This window comes from Lutra lutra, chromosome 11 (assembly GCF_902655055.1).
Source record: "Lutra lutra chromosome 11, mLutLut1.2, whole genome shotgun sequence".
In the NCBI taxonomy this organism is placed as follows: Eukaryota; Metazoa; Chordata; class Mammalia; order Carnivora; family Mustelidae; genus Lutra; species Lutra lutra.
Window position 1 is genome coordinate 20,179,066 of NC_062288.1, and position 17,211 is coordinate 20,196,276.

The window sequence follows — 17,211 nt, forward strand, 5'->3', positions numbered from 1 at the left end:
CATAAAACTAGAAGAAGATTGTAAAAGGTATTAAAGTGTGTATAGTAATACAATGTATATCAGAACACAGAAATGTTTTACTCTTTTGAGCCAAGATTGGAGATACGGTATTGTCTGCTTCTAGGATACCACAAGCATCGTGGCATTAGTAAATTTCGCTAAAATTCTGTGAGCTAGAGTGGCCTCTATCTCATTGCATTGCTCTAAAATCCAAAGGAGGCCTTCGCTACCAAGGGATAGAAAAAGAATAGTGAAAAAAAAAAGTTTTAATTAGTGAAAAGGGGTATGGATGTATCCATACAAATTGTAAAAGTACCAATTTAAATATAATCGACTTCATATTTACAAGTTTTCTCCACTTATCAGATCTCCCCCCTTAGGATTTATAGAGAGTAACAGCGAAGGTAGTTTTGGTTAGTGCACGCACTTGAAAGCAACTGAACTACTGTTTAGTAAAATTGTTCATACACAGGGGCGCTTGGGTGGCTCAGTGGCTTAAAGCCTCTGCCTTTGGCTCAGGTCATGATCCCAGGGTCTTGGGATCGAGCCCCGCATCGGGCTCTCTGCTCGGCGGGAAGCCTGCTTCCTCCTCTCTCTCTCTGCTGCCTCTCTGCCTATTTGTGATTTCTGTCAAATAAATAAATAAAATCTTAAAAAAAATTTTTGAGGGGCGTCTGGGTGGCTTAGTGGGTTAAAGCCTCTGCCTTCAGCTCAGGTCATGATCTCAGGGTCCTGGGATCAAGCCCCGCATCGGGCTCTCTGCTCAGCAGGAAGCCTGCTTCCTCCTCTCTCTCTCTGTCTGCCTCTCTGTCTACTTGTGATTTCTGTCTGTCAAATAAATAAATAAAATCTTTAAAAAAATTTTTTTTGAAAAAAATTGTTCATATACAAACATACACAATCATTGACTGGTGCTCTCCCGAACAATCCAACTGTGGAGGTTTCAACACTGAACCAAGTGTTTAAATAATACCAAACCCTAAAGGCTATTTGGTAGAGCTTTGACGAGTCTTGTACCATTCCTCAGGAACATGTAGGTTTGATTACACTTTTGAGTCTGATCTTATACAGACCCTATCGGAGGAGGATCTGAAATTTCTACACAATAGAGCTGCCGATATGTTCTCAGAATTCAGAGGAAAGAATTTGATTGTGGAATAAGAATGCGGTACAACTGAGATGTTCCTCAGCATGGCCTGATGCTCTCTGTTACTTTACTGGGTCCCATTTGATAAAGATGAACCACTACTTATTTGTGTCCTTCAGAACCAGATGGAAGAAACTAGGGACTCACGCAAGTGTGATACAAACAGACGAAGATGATAAACACGGAAAAGTCATGCAGAGATAGTCCCCAGACCTTATACTGGCCTCTCTCAAAAAAATTTTTATTTGAGAGAGAGAGAGAAGCAGAGGGAGAGGGACAAGCAGACTCCTTGCTGAGCACAGGGTCTGATGTGGGGCTTAATCCCATGACCCTAAGATCATGACCTGAGCCAAAAGCAAGAGTTGAACGCTTAACAGACTGAACCACCCAGGCGCCCCTGTGCTGGTTTCTTTTCACTTCCTTTTCCATCCACACTTTTACCAAGGTGTTGGAGTGGAAAATGTTTTTTAAAAATGAAAACCTCAACTGAAGAGATCAGACACCCACATGTAACTGAATCCAGCGAAAGAAGAGACCCACTTTGAGAACTGTTGAGGGCTGTCCTCTAATCCTAGCCATTTCTTTCTGAAGCATGCATTCAGAATTGTCACTCATATACGTGGACAGAAGTTAGAATTCTCAATTGCCAATTAAAAGATCTTCCTGGTTTTGTTATGTTTAAAACATTTTCTGAACTTCCTTTTTTGGGGGTCAAAAGAGGTCTGGAAAGTTAAATGTTCTCAGGATAATTTTAAATTGTACAGTGAACAAATAGCACTTCGGTTTATTACTAGGTGGTGGTAGAAATCAACATCTGCAGAACTGAGTGGTGTGTTCTTGAATTCATTCTGTAGGGAAAGGCAATTTATTCTAATATTGAGCTATTCTTATTAACTTTGAAGTGAAACTAACAAGACAGAGACCTGTGTACACCCACCAGATTACAAAGACCGGACTAGGGTTCCAATGAATGAGCGCAGGTGAAAGTACTTTAAATCTGGAACAGGATTTTAAAAGTATAATGATTATCTTTGTATCATCTTTTTTTTTTTTTAAATCTAGAAAGTACAACCATGAGAGGGAAGTAATTCTGTTTTTAGAAAGCAATACACCCTTGTGAAAGATTTTTATGTTTAGAATATTTTTTTAATTTTTACAATTTATTTAGAGGGAAGGAGAGAGCGTGTGTATGCACGTGGGTAGGGACAGAGGGGGAGGTACAGACACCATGCTGAGCAAGGAGCCTGACACGGGGCTCGATCCTATGACCCTGAGAACATGAACTGAGCCGAAACCGAGAGTCAGACGTTCAACCAACCGAATCACCCAGCTGCCCCATGTTTAGAATATTTTTGATGAAACCAAGTAAACTAGTATGTCTTCTGTCCATAAATTAGGGAGATAAAGAGCTCAAGGATGACTGTGCTTTCCCAGACCTCTTGATTTTCTCTCTTTATAGTTCATAGTTTACAAGCATCAACAGCGCTGGTCTAAATATAAAGCTTGTTACACTATCATTACATGTGACATTCCTGTAGACACTAATACATACTTCTATTTGAGGCTTGTTGAAGCAGTGAAGAGTTTTTGGAGTTAGCAACTACTTGAAATAGTAAGCTAAATTTTGGAATTCGAAGATAGTTTTAGTTTGCAATCAGAAATAAAAACTAGAGGCAGCAGTCACTCAATTGAAGGCGCTGATGTAAGTCCAAAGTATTAAAGTTAAAAATAACCAAGACAAAACAGTGAAATAAATCTAAGTTTGCAACAGACAGAGACGGTAAAATTCTATTCCCAAACTATCCCCAAACACTTGGTTTAAAAGTCTGGAAAGAAAATGGAGAGGTACCTTTACTAAGGACTTGCTACTTTGAACGCACACTGTAATATTTACATATCATTTACTGGTCATTGTCCTGTTTTATATTCTACTTTGTGTTTCAGAAGCCATTTTCTTTTTGAAAAGAAACAGAACTTTTCACCGTCCAGATAACACGTTCTAATTCAGTTAATTAGGCAACTGTTGAAACCCCTAAGTATTTAGGGCCAAAACTTGCCTTCTCTCTGAGAGGAGTCTGAATTCAAATAAAATGATTGTGAAGAGCTTAATAAAGATGTTTCTAGATGGTTTTGTGAGATTCCCCAGGATTTTATTTCAATCTGGAAAATGGCAGAAATACATGGAGAGGATGTTCTCACTAATCAAGCAGACCAAAAAAAAAAAAAAGCTACATCATAGCCATTAACTTAGGGAGGGAAAAAGAAACTGGAAATGGAAAAATACATTTAAATAATAATGGACTCTGAGAGCCTTAGAAATGTAAAGTGTATAAACTGTATTTCAATACAAACTGTATTTCAACTGTGTAAAATTTCTTGAGTTGAGTCTAAGGGAACATCTGTGAACCAGACAGCATTGGAAGATGCAGCAAATTAGACCCACGAGGGAAGCACTGGGACTTGACATGCTCAAGGCATCGAGATAAGAGTTCCCCAAAGCAATCTTACCTTTGTTTTCTGCCTTCAGTTCCTCGGCCATCAAGCTGTCTTGTCGGTTACCAAGCACAAACGCCAGAAACGAAAGGATCAGGGCATCCAAAATCCCAATAATAGCCAGGATGTACGCCCAGCGGACTGAACAAGCCCCCAGAGTGTACTTGTCTGTCTTTTCTCCACACATCCGTTTTACTTCATCTGAATCCCAGCCATCGGGGAAAATCATGCAGCCGAGCACAAGGCAGGCAGCTGAGAGAGAGAGAGAAAAGGAAAAAAAAATAGTTAACATAAATGTTATTTTAACAAATACTGCTACTGTGTGTCAAATCATTGCTTCAAATTCTGGACTTTAAAAAAAAACACTTATTTACTTGAGAGTGAGCATGAGAGAGCAAGTGCAGGGGGGAGCGGCAGGGAGGGAGCGGCAGAGGGATAGGGAAAAGCAGACTCCCTGCTGAGCAGGGAGCTGGAACTTACTCCATCTCAGGACCCTGAGATCATGACTTGAGCTGAGGGCAGATGTGTAACCCACTGAGCCACCCAGGCGCCCCTCAAATTCTTGATTGAAAGAATAGCAAATCTTACCACTGTCCTATCCTCAATATTTGTTTTTTGTTTGTTTGTTTTTCTCCTGGTTTCCTTAAAAGCAGCCTAGTCCTGCAGCTCTGGGAACATTCTTTACTGCAAACCTAGCATTCTGAGAGAGGTTAAGGTATGTTGATCTCTAAGAAAATACTTAAAAAATTGAATTTTGGTGTTCATTTGTGGGAAGGCTTCCACTGCAAACAAGCCATAATGAATCATAACACTGTAGAATGACAATTCAACACTGGCTTTGAGGAGCTCGACAGCAGCCAGATAAAGGGATTAGGATAACATGGAAAATACCCAGTGTATATTGACTTTGAGTCATGGTAAAAAATAATTTCACACTGGAACCTCCTTACAGACACACACACACACTGAAAAGATTTTCTAAACTATACTTAGCAGATGCAATGCACCCTGATGTTTTCTAATCTCTATTTCAATTTTTAAAAAAATTTTATTTATTTATTTGACAGATGGAGATCACAAGTAGGCAGAGAGGCAGGCAGAGAGAGAGGGGAAAGCAGGCTCCCTGCTGAGCAGAGAGCCCGATGTGGGGCTCGATCCCAGGACCCTGAGATCATGACCCAAGCCGAAGGCAGAAGCTTAACCCACTGAGCTACCCAGGTGCCCCTATTTCATTTTTTAAAAGGCTGAAAAACACTGCAATATGGTGTGGTACCAGAATTTTTAAGGAAAATTCAGGAATTTAAGCAGAATACTTATATTCTGTCTCCCAAATATCACTATGAGAATCCTATGAACATTTTTTATAGACTATGTCACTGGGCTGATTATGGAAGAAAAGTGGCCATTTGTTGCCACTCTGTTTATAATTATTCAGGAATAAAGAAGGATAGTTTTAGGTTATAAAGGGCTTTCTCAACAGGTATGTTCATTAATTCACTAATTCATTGATTCATTCACTCATTAATTCAACAGTTACATATTAGTGATTTCTTATGGAGTGCCAGACATAGTTCTTGGCGCTAGAGACACACTAATCCAGAAAAGAGACACGGTATATATTACATTTTAGCAGGGAAAGAGGCCAAAAAAAAAAAAAAAAAAGTAACATGCAAATAAAACAGTAGGAAGTTGAAGTCCTAGGTAGGAAAGAAACAAAGGGCTTAGATAAAGAGTAACGGTAAGGGTTCTTGAGGGGGTGACATTTAAGCTAAGGCCAGAAAGAGACAAGGCACTGACCTGTGAAATTGATGGGAAAGATGTTCCAGGCAACAGCATGTACAAAGGCCCTGGGGTTGCAAAGAGGCCTGGGGTGTTTGAGGAGCAACCAGGAGATCAGTAACGGGATGGACAACATTACCATGTTGGGGTTACAAGGGAGGCATGGGCTATGCATCTAGGCAGGTGATGGTTTCCAGGGCATGTCCCTTAAGAAGACTCTGATATCACAACCAACATAGAGTTGTGGGATGGTCAGGGTCAAACAATTCCTGAAGCTAGCAAGCTGCTACCTCTTGAACAAGCCAGCAGTGGACACCTGATTTCCTATTTTTTACAAGAGCATGACTCTACAGGCAGATGTGGATAACACAGAGACCAAGAGGGCTGACATGAAGGAAGACTGCCTGGGAGAACTTGGATTTAGGGTCTCATGTTATATTACAGAACAGTATATATGCAGTATCTCTGCATAAGAAGGTATCATGGACACTATCCTTTATGCCTCCTTATATCTCAAAAGGAACCCTAACTTCCCTCTACCTTCGGTTCACCTCGCTCTAATCCAGATCACATATGACCACTGAGACCATCATGATCCAAACCTTTGGTGGCTCCACCCTTCCTCCCCCCAGTACTGAAGATATCTTAGGTCTCCAAAGTCTCCACAATCCAGCCCCCACTTACTTTCCCAGTCTTCGTCCCCTTTAGACTCTCCATTTCACTTGGGTTAAGCCACACTTGACTCCCTGCCTATGCACCAAGTTTTGGGATCATTCTCTTTTTTCTTCTGCTGAGTATTTGCCACCATTGTCCCTAAATGGTCCACTCTTAAATCCCTCTCAATGATGAAGTCAAATCCAACACCATCCACAAAGCAAGACATTTCAAATTCTTCTTGACCTAAAATATTGCCTTCTCAAATTCCCTGTAGCTTCTGACTGTACCTACTTAGAATCTTTGTAGATTTTTACATTTGTTACTTATTTACAAGAATTTCAATTAACAGACTGTAAGCTTTCTGAGGAAGGAAACTTTGGTAAACCACCATACTCTTAGCACCTAAAACTGCCTCGTAGATAGCTAGCACTAAAATAGCTTGAATGGGGAAATAAAATGAATAAATGAATTATAATACCTCGACAGTATACTCAAAAATATAGTTTATAGAAGTCAATATCACAACTGCCCAAGATTACAAATCTAGTTACAGATTCATCTTTAAAATGGGACATTCAATGGAGACAATTTTGTTATGATCAGACAACAGATTACAAGTACTCAGAACAATAAGAAAAAAGTTGATGCTTTCAAAATATTTCAAATTCCCGCTCCTTCTGTATCTCCTAGCACTCACAATACCAACTTGTTCTCCAAGGTCTTTCTAGCAATGATGATCTGTGTATTTAAAAAATATATATATGGTTTCCATGAGAAAAAATTAACTTTATTTGGGAAGGCACACAAGATGCTTGAATCCAAACTACAGTTGAGAAAAATCTCCTCTAAAAATGCTATGTTACTTGGAAGAGTTTAAAAATATTCTAAATGTTTTACACATTAAATAATGTTTATGTATGAGAAAAGTACTTTCTGACACAGAAAAATAGAAAGCAAGTATTTTTCCTTTATGAATGGGAATCACTTGGAGAATGACACTATATTACTTATAGCTTTAGCGAAACTTAACAGAAATCAACAAGTGACACAGGTTTGGGCAGGTTACTGGACACTGCAGGCCAATGCCCTGGAACAGGATGTTTGTGGAATGGTGCCATTGATAAAGACATCTTTTCTCAAGGTCTTTTTACACTGAGGGTAGACAATCTTAAAATTTCCATTTCTAGGGGTGCCTGGGTGGCTCAGTGGGTTAAAGCCTCTGCCTTCGGCTCAGGTCATGATCCCAGGGTCCTGGGATTCAGCCCCACATTGGGCTCTCTGCTCAGCAGGGAGCCTGCTTCCTCCTTTCTCTCTGCCTGCCTCTCTGCCTACTTGTGATCTGTCAAATAAATAAATAAATTAAATCTTTAAAAAAATTTCTAGAAACTCTCAGTTACAAATTAGGATAAAAATAGGGGTAGAATTAATAATCTGAAACTAAAACCACAGGAGAACAGGAGGGGTTCTCTCATTGCTCCCTATCTTCAAAGGATAGGATTTCCTTAATCAAATTTTAAGAGATGAATCTAATAAGATAGAAGATATGCCATTGTGCTTCATTTTATGCAATGGGTATTTGGCTCAAAGTTCCAAAAACAGAACTTTTGAAATGCAATTCTTATTTGCAATAGGCTAAGGGAGTAGCTGTTCAGAGAAATGTGAGGATAAAACCTGGGCTGACAGGGTCAGGCTCTGGACTCCTGGGGAAAATGTTTAGGTCTCCCCCCAGGAAGGGTACTCCATAACAGGTATCCTGTAGGCCACAGGACATTGGACTAGATCTTGGATGCTCCACTGACTTCTTGTTAGCCTTCTCTTAAAGTAAAACATTTGGTCTTTTTCTAATGTATCTGTTCTGAAAATCTGGATGGTCGTATAATAGAGTAATAAAGATGAAGCTCAATTGCATTTGAAAGCTTTTAAAATTTGCTAAGTGAAATCTGTGATTAATTCCAATTTTTAAAAAAAGATTTTATTTATGCATTTAAGGCAGAGAAAGAAGAGTACGCTTGTGTACACACCCAAGCAAGCACGAGGGCAGGGGGGAAGAGTAGAGGGAGAGGGACAGGTAGACACTGCACTGAGTGCAGAGCCTGATGCAGGGCTTGATCTCAGGACCTGAGATTGTGACCTGAGCTGAAACCAAAAGTCAGATGCTTAACCGACTGAGCCACCCAGGTGCCCTCAAATCCAATTTTTAAATAAATAAATCCTATGCTGGGGCAACTGGGTGGCTCAGTTGGTTAAGTGTCCGCCTTTGGCTCAGGTCATGATCCCAGGGTCCTGGGATTGAGCCCCACATCAGACTCCCTGTTCAGCAGGGAGTCTGCTTCTCCTTCTCCCACTGCCCCTGCTTGTGTTCCTTCTCTCACTTGTCTCTGTTAAATAAAATCTTAAAAAAAATTTTTTTTCTTTTAAAAGTCTTTTAAAAATAAATAAATAAGGGCATCTTGGCTCTTTCCACAGTTTGGCAACTGTAGCCATTGCTGCTATGAACACTGGGGTACAGATGGCCCTTCTTTTCACTACATCTGTATTTTTGGGGTAAATAACCAGTAGTGCAATTGCAGGTTATAGGGTAGCTCTATTTTTCATTTCTTAAGGAATCTCCACACTGTTTTCCATAGTGGCTGCACCAACTTGCATTCCCACCAACAAAAGTGTAAGAGCATTCCCCTTTCTCCACAATCTCTCCAACACTTGCTGTTAATGGTCTTGTTAATTTTGGCCATTCTAACTGGTGTAAGGTGGTATCTCAATGTGGTTTTAATTTGAATATCCCTGAGGGCTAATGATGATGAACATTTTTTCATGTGTCTGTTAGCCATTTGTAGGTCTTCTTTGGATTAGTGTCTGCTGAGGTCTTCTGCCCATTTTTTGAGTCACCAAACTGTGGAAAGAGCCAAGATGCTCTTCAATGGAAGAATGGATAAAGAAGATATGGTCCATATATACAATGGAGTATTATGCCTCCATCGGACAGGATGAATACCCAACTTTTGTATCAACATGGATGGGACTAGAGGAGATTATGCTGAGAGAAATAAGTCAAGCAGAGACAATCAATTATCATATGGTTTCACTCACTTGTGAAGCATAAGGAATAACATGGAGGACATTAGGAGAAGGAAAGGAAAAGTGAGTTGGGGAAAATCGGAGGGGGAGATGAACCATGAGAGACTATGGACTCTGAGAAACAAACTGAGGGTTTTGGAGGGACGGGGGGTGAGGAGTTGGGTGAGCCTGATGGTGGATATTATGGAGGGGACGTATTGCATGGAGCACTGGGTGTGGTGCATAAACAATGAATCCGGGAACACTGAAAAAATAAAATAAAAAAAATAAAAATAAATAAGTAAATTCTATAATTTTGAAAGCTGTGCTTCCACATGACCATTACATAACAAAAATTTTAGTTTCTGACAATGTATTATCAAAATATACATTTTCTTCTCCTCTAATCCATACTTTCCCTACTTGGCTATTTTTGAAATGCACAATCCCCCAAAAGTTATAGTGTATTTAAGATTAATTGAACCCATTAACATAGTTTAGGCCCCGTTAGTTTCTTTGGAAAGGTATTATGTTCCGCATGAATGCTTGAGTGCTATAATAAATTCTGTTTTCTGGCATCCGATTAACCAGAACCTTATTAACCTGCACAATGCGTATAGCCAGTGGAAACCAACAGCTGTTCCTAATCCCAAGCAGTACCTGAAAGATCCTAAGCTAATGTCTCAGTCAATGAAAAATTAAATAATACTCCTCTTGGTTTTATAATTATTTCTAATGCTTTACAAATTGATCATCCTAGAAGATGTAGCGGAATCACTATACTAAACATTAGAATACACAAGGCACCGGAACATTTGATTAATTTGCACATGCTATTTCCTGACCACGAGGAATACATGGAGAATTAGTTCCAATTGGACTATTATTCCCAAATGGGTTTCTTATTAGAATGTCACCTAGGAAATGACTAAGTTGCTTGGAGCGATAGATTCCTTTATTTCAGCAGCAGGTTTTGCGCAAGTGTATCAGAGAACATTTTTGAATGTTAAAGAGCTCACAAGGTGGAGGTAAGTGGAGAAGGATGACGGAGAGAAATTTGTGCCCTTATGGTACGCTGTCATCTTCTAACTTAGAACAAAAAACATCCTTGTGAGGACAGGACTGTTGATTTCAATTTTAAGTGTATTCCAAACGGTTAGGAAGGATTCACATTCTCCAAGAGCCCTCTGTCTGAAGGCTGCTGATGCCCACAGTGGGTTCTTCTGAAACAGTACACAAACAACTAGAAACTTCCTAGAGCTGCTAATTGCTCTGCCAGTTTTCTGGCCAAAGAGTGGAACATAAGCTCTGCGAAGGAAACGTCCTTAGAAAAACCCACCAGTGCTTTTTAATTGGGTCTTTCTCCAAAGTAAAATTAAGCAAGAGAAGAAAAGCAACGAGGGTGGGGTGGCGAGGGGGGGGGGGTCTAGGCTGTGGGTCACGTGGGCATGCCCTCACGGCTGGTCCAACTCTCCTAATCAGGACTTTGAACCTGAGAATGGCTTATTTTATTTTTGTATATTTTTGGACAGGAAGAGGACGTCTAAATTCATCCTTTAAAAAGTCCACGCACTGTTGCACAAAGAACATGATGAATTGCCTGGTGTTGCTGAAGCAGTCACGGAGAACATGGTGAAAAAACGAACCTCCACTCACTTAACTCCATCAATTACTCAGGCATGAGCTCACGGAAGGACCTGATGCTGGTCGAGCCACCTCGCTGCACGAGGGAACTTTCACGTGATTGTCACTCTGAACACCTGGGAAAGCAGAGCCCCGTCCCACAGCTTCTTCATTAGCCAACAAACCAGAGCTGCAGTATTTCTACAGCTGGAGAAGGTACTACTTAGGCTTCAGTCTACCTCTGGGCAGCCGAGTTGCTAGGTAACCCAGGACATGCAATACTGTGGTTAGAGTCCGGTGGAGAAGACAAAAGGGATCCTGATAAATTTCAGTTTTAAACCCAGTATAATTTTAGGAGTTACCTTGAGGTCATAGCACAAAAAGTACCGAATCCCTTAGAAAGCAGGGGAAGAGAAAGTGGGAATAAACACTGGGCTCTCAGAAGACAAGAATCAGGGGTGTGTGAGGAGGGTAAAAGCTCCTTTATGCTGCCTAGATGCTCACCCCTAATTGCCGGGGTGAAGAGCCATACATCTATCTGTACCTTGAGCTGAATCAGCTGTGCGCCCTGGGTGTTGCTGAAAGGGGCTAATCAGGAGTCTGCCCATACCTGCACTTAGGAGCTACAGAGTAGAGAAAAAGCTTTTCTAGAATAGGGTGCCAGACAGGAGGAAACACCATTAATGGTACCACATCACCTACTAATTTACCCAAATTTTGAACCTTAATAACCAAGTGTAACACAAATCAGAATGGAGAACTTAAAAACCCAAGGCAGTTCGGATTCTAGAATGTCCACTAGACGGCTTTTGACATGTATCTTGGATCCAACCAAATTTCTTAAACTACTGATAGTGACATAGTTAAGAATAACGCACATCATAATAGCTAATTATTTATACTCCCCATGAGTGGGGTCGAGGGCCCATCATCTCATTTAATTCTCAAAGCCAAGAGAAACATGAGAGCACATGGTCCTGGCTTTTTCGGTTTCCACAAAGAGGGATTCTCCCTAAAACACTCCTGGCCATTTATCCCACACCTATTCCTCTCCATGGAGATGGAGTGATTTCCTGGAGGAAAATCTGGGCACAGGCAAGTAACCATGTGTAATGGTTTCCTGACCTTACCTGAGGAGTGGCTTGATTGCACGAGGCCGAGGCCGGTGTTCCACTCCTCTGCGCTGGGGATTAACACAAGGCGGGCTTGCTTTTCCAGGGCTGTCTTGTAGTAGGAAGGTAAGAGGCATAATTCTGAAGGTGCAGCTTAGGACGAAGTCCTTTTGGCCGAGCGACCCACAGTCATTTCATCAGCCTAATCTTTCTCATAATAAAGGGGATATTTTGGTTTCCTGCGGCCACTCTTTCTCAGTGGGTTCAGAGCTGAGGAGGGTCCCTCAGTTTGGGAGACTGGAAGTCTTTGATTAGAGAGCCAGCATGGCTGGCTTGTGGGGAGCACCCTCTTCTGGTTTGGGGATAACTGGCTCGTATCCTCACTGGGTGGAGAGAGAGCTAGCACACTCTCTGCCCCTTCTTATTATCCACGCCGGCTCCACGCCCATGACCTAATTACCTCTTAAAGGTCCCACCTCCTCACAGCATCACACCATCACACTGGGATTAGGGTTTCAACCTATGAATCTTGGGGAGACATAAAAATCCAGTCCATTGCAGGGGAAGGGGACAGAGGGCTGTCATTCATTGCTTCTCTGTCAACGCCAACATTCTTTTCTGTTTTATATATGAGGAAGTTGAGACGCAGAACTTCCAAATAGCTTGCTGAAGGTCACACAAAGCTCACAAAACAGACAGCCAGATTTGAATCAGACAGGCTAAGTTTTGGAATCCATGCTTTGACCACCAAGTTTGCTATTACCCTTTCCTTATTAACAGTAATAATGCATGTGAAATCACTATAGAGCCTTGGTTTTAGTACTGAGAACACTTACAGAATCTTGGCAGTGCTTAACATGGTGTTTATAATTAGACACTTATTCTTGGAGTACAAGAGCTACTACTAAAATGATACTTAGAAACTGTGAGCTTTTATATGTATAAATATTTCTTTTGTTTACACTACTATTTCACCTAATAAGTATTTCATCTTATATACAATGCCAAGAGCATTAGAGTCATTATAAAGTCTACATGTGTGGAATGGGAATTAATGAGGTTTTACTACATAAATACACGTATACTTGGATTTATACACATTTCACAAGAAAATCCGCCTTTTTTGGCTTGATTTTTTTGGCTTGATATTTTAAATTGCCTATGTGTCGGCCAGACATTCCTATATGTTCTTTAAGAATATTCTTATATGTTCTTATATTCCTTTTGAGATTATGTGTATCCCTACATATACGTGTCTAGGAATACATATGTACCTTCTTAATTTGCACATGGTTACTTGCCTGTAACATAATTATCTCCTTTGGGTAAAAATAAAGATACTAATCTATTAGTTTCTTTAGAGGTTTCTGAGTAACATCTCTGGCTTTTAATAGACACATTGTTTTAATGAACACGTTCATTAAAGGGCCGGCAGGTCACGAACATGTCTGAAATTGATTTTGTTTCTTTGTTTGCAGGAAAGCCCTTGGCTCAGGCAACATTTTTCATGGGCTCAAATCTACACTGCATTTCAGACATAGGGTCTAAAGAAAAGATTCTCTTTCTCCAGTGGCCATATGAACAGAACACTTTGCTGTACCTATGTGTCACCATTTTCTCAGCAAATCTGCTGGAGCCACAGACCGAAAATGACCCGGGCAGTCGTTTCCCATGTGGCTAGCTTTGCGGTGGCTGTTTTATCTGTGAGACAAGGAGGCCAGTGGAGATCACTGAACGCTACCTACTCTTTACCTTGCATTACTTGTAGTTAGGAATCAGTTTGTACTCATTGATGCTCCATGCCTACACATATTATGGGAAGTAACGAGTTTGGAGAAATGCTTCACAAGCTGACTCCTGTCTTCCCGCCTAGCAGGTGCACAGAGGGTGGAATGCTTGCTCTCCCCCTGACTCACCACGGGACTCAGGTAAGGTCACTGTTGGCTGCCATTGGACAAGGTCAGGGATCTCCTGCCAATCTGGCTACCAGGCTTTCATTCTTCAGCACAAGGGGTAACTTGAGGAACAACGAAATTCCTTCTCACTGAGGATGAGCTCTCCCAAGCTTGCGGGACCCCCTGGAAACAGAATGCCCATTTCTACACACTTTCCTGAGACAAACTTTGGCAGCAGTGGCAAGATTTTCTTTTATAAAGCTCACTCACTTTTTTATGTTTCTGTTTTTTGTTTTTTTTTTTTTTAATTTAAGTGCAGTCAACATACAATATTATATGAGTTTCATGGGTACATAGTGATTTGACATTTATATATATTAGAAAATGCTCATGATGATAAGTGTAGTTACCATCTGTCACCATACACAGATATTACAATATTACTGACTATATTCCTCATATTGTACTTTTTTTTTTAAGATTTTATTTATTTATTTGACAGACAGAGATCACAAGTAGGCAGAGAGGCAGGCAGAGAGAGAGGAGGAAGCAGGCTCCCTGCCGAGCAGAGAGCCCGATACAGGGCTCGATCCCAGGACCCCGGGATCAAGACCCAAGCCAAAGGTAGAGGCTTAACCCACTGAGCCACCCAGGCGCCCCACCTCATATTGTACTTTATGTCACCATGACTTAGTTATTTTATAACTGGAAGTTTGTCCCTCTTAATCCCCTTTCCCTATTTTGCCCACCCCCCCATAACCACCTATTTGTTATCTGTATTTATGAGTCTGTTTGCTCACTTTTGCTTTTTTTCTCCTTAAGTAACATTTTAATGTTTTAGAAATGTCAAATGGCAAAAATGAATTGTTCAAAGGAAACACATGGGAAAACTAAATATTGCATGCCAAAAATGTCCGAAGGAGAACCAAGTTCAAGAAAGATGGCCCACCTTTGGAAGGGTGGAACCGACTTCCCAGGGGTGATCAGATGCACACATTCACATACTTCTAATAGACTCTCAAGCTGTGCTTCTTCACAGTTTAGCGATTATCTATCTAGCTATCTATCTGTAAATCAGTTTATCTATCTGCCTACCTACCTACCTACTTACTTACCTCCCTGTCTTTCTTTATCTATATATCCCTCTGCACCAGTCCTCATCTTTACACAGTGGAAAAAGGGTTGTATACATTATGGACTGCAGTCATTTCTTTGTAGAAAGGACTCACAGTATCATTCAGGACAGACATGATCTAGACCAGGCACTGAATTACTTTTCCACCACATTGAAAAGGGCCGAGCAGGGGCACCTGGGTGGGTCAGTGGGTTAAGCCCCTGCCTTCGGCTCAGGTCATGATCTCAGGGTTTGGGATCGAGCTCTGCATCGGGCTCTCTGCTCAGCAGGGAGCCTGCTTTCCTTTCTCTTTCTCTCTCTCTCTGCCTGCCTCTCTGCCTACTTGAGATCTCTGTCTGTCAAATGAATAAATAAAATCTTAAAAAAAAAAAAAAGGAAAAAAAGGGCAGAGCAGCATGCTGGGGCTCTGGGTAACAAAATCTGCAAGCTGACTGTTCCTTGCGTTTATTCTGCTTCTCTTCAGTGTCACTTCTGCCCTCCCATCCCCTCACCCCTTGTCTGCTTAAGAGATCAAGGTTCTGTGGACTCAGAGCAACTGATTTATAACACTTACACCAACAAAAATCTAAAGAAAAAGACAACTGTGGCAAATTGTTTAAATTCCCCCTTTCCCTCCCTTTATTTCTTTTTCCCTTTTCCCAGCAGATTTTCCTTAAAGTGTGTTTTTAGCCTTCCATTTTCTTTGCTGCTCATTCAAAACAAATTATCCAGACTTTGGAAAATAAATAATTTGAGATATGTTAGGCTTCAACCGATCTATGGCAAGACTGTCCGGTAATCTATGTATTTATAGAGAATACTGCTTCCTGGGAATAAGAAACTCACCAGAGAAACTGAATTGGAATTGGCAGTAAGTATCAAAAGAAGTGTAGGACAAAAACCAGGTCAAGAGAGGGTAAAAGAAGTCAGCGTGTTAAATGTTCTGTCAAAAAATTTTCGCACATCTTTCAACTTCAAGTTCTGAAAGCAGTAGCCAAAAGTTTATAGATAAAACCTTGACCAATGTGACATTAGAACAATGCTAGAATGAGAACAATGACTTCCCTTGACTAAAATGAAATTTAACCCAGTCTTAAGCTGCCAGAGAAATGCCCTGGAGGTGGTTTTGCTTTGAACTTGGGTGCCACAGAGTGGCCTCAGGCAGGGCTGAGGGTAAGTTCTAGAACCTGAGCTGGAGCTTGGGCTTTTGTTCTCTGTCCTTGGGGCTCTCTCCTCCCCTCGGGGCTCTGTACTTACACCCTTTATCCATAGGCTCCAGGATCCTTCTGGGAATGCAAAAAATCAGTTGTGATTTATCTGCTACTTTTGCCAACTGAGGCTGGGGTTTGCCAATGTAATTATAGTACTGTGATGATCTAAGCATTTTAAGTTCTGGGATGATGGCCCTGTGAATTACTGATAGACTCTGCTAGTTAGAAACACTTAATAAAGTGACAGGATGGTACCCTTGTTCTAATATGTTTCACTGACGAATTTCCTTGTTCTTCTTTTTTAAAAATTTTTCTATGACCACTATTTGTATCTAGAGTAGCAGTTACCTGTTTGCCCTGACAGAGTAGGAGATACTAGTTCTTGCTGGAGACAAATATATGACTATGGGCAGAACTTCACATTCCTGAATGGAAACTGAGAACAGTCTAAAATGGCTGTGATCCAGGCTTGGGTCTGGTCCCTGTCTTGATTTGTGCCCAGCTCCAGGGAGTCAAGATGAACACACATTCTTCCCCCTCCAACAAGCCTGCTCCCCCCTCTTCAAAGGTATTACTTGTGTTCTCCAAGGAGAAGTCACTTTTTTATATAGAAGGAATATCGTTTGAGACAAGTTATGGTTTGGCTGATTCTAGGGTCAATGGCGATCTAAACATTTCCTTTGTCATAATGTGCGTTCGTTTTCCACTGTTACTGCAACAAATCATCACTGCCAACCTAGTGGCTTAAAACGACATGAATGTATTATAGTTCTGTAGATGAGAATTCTGCTAAGGGTCTGACTGGGCTACAATCAAGGTATTGTAGGGCTGCATTCCTTCTGGAGGCTCTAAGAGACCATTCACTTTCTTCTCTTTTCCATCTTCAAAAGACTGCCAGCATTCCTTGGTTCCCTGCACCTGTCCGTCTCCAAGGCCAGCAATGGTGTGTTGAGTCTTTTTTGGTGTACCACCTCTCTGATGCTCTGGTTTACTTCTTCTCCTTCTAATTTCAAGAATTCACATGATTAGATTAGGCAAACCTGGATAATCTCCCCATGATAAGGTCAGATGATCAGCAAACTTGTGTCCACAAACTACATTCCCTTTTCCATGTAACCGAACATAT

General features: G+C 41.0%; 1 protein-coding gene across 3 annotated transcripts in view; it reads right to left on the reverse strand.

The window, feature by feature from the left end:
- The window catches only part of LHFPL3 (LHFPL tetraspan subfamily member 3), a 578,471-nt gene that overhangs the window by 167,945 nt on the left and 393,315 nt on the right, over positions 1–17,211 (reverse strand). For all 3 annotated transcript variants that reach the window (XM_047695493.1, XM_047695496.1, XM_047695494.1), the window contains exon 2: positions 3,656–3,892. In XM_047695493.1, coding sequence (XP_047551449.1) covers positions 3,656–3,892 — 237 coding nt within the window. The remainder of the gene's footprint in view (positions 1–3,655; positions 3,893–17,211) is intronic.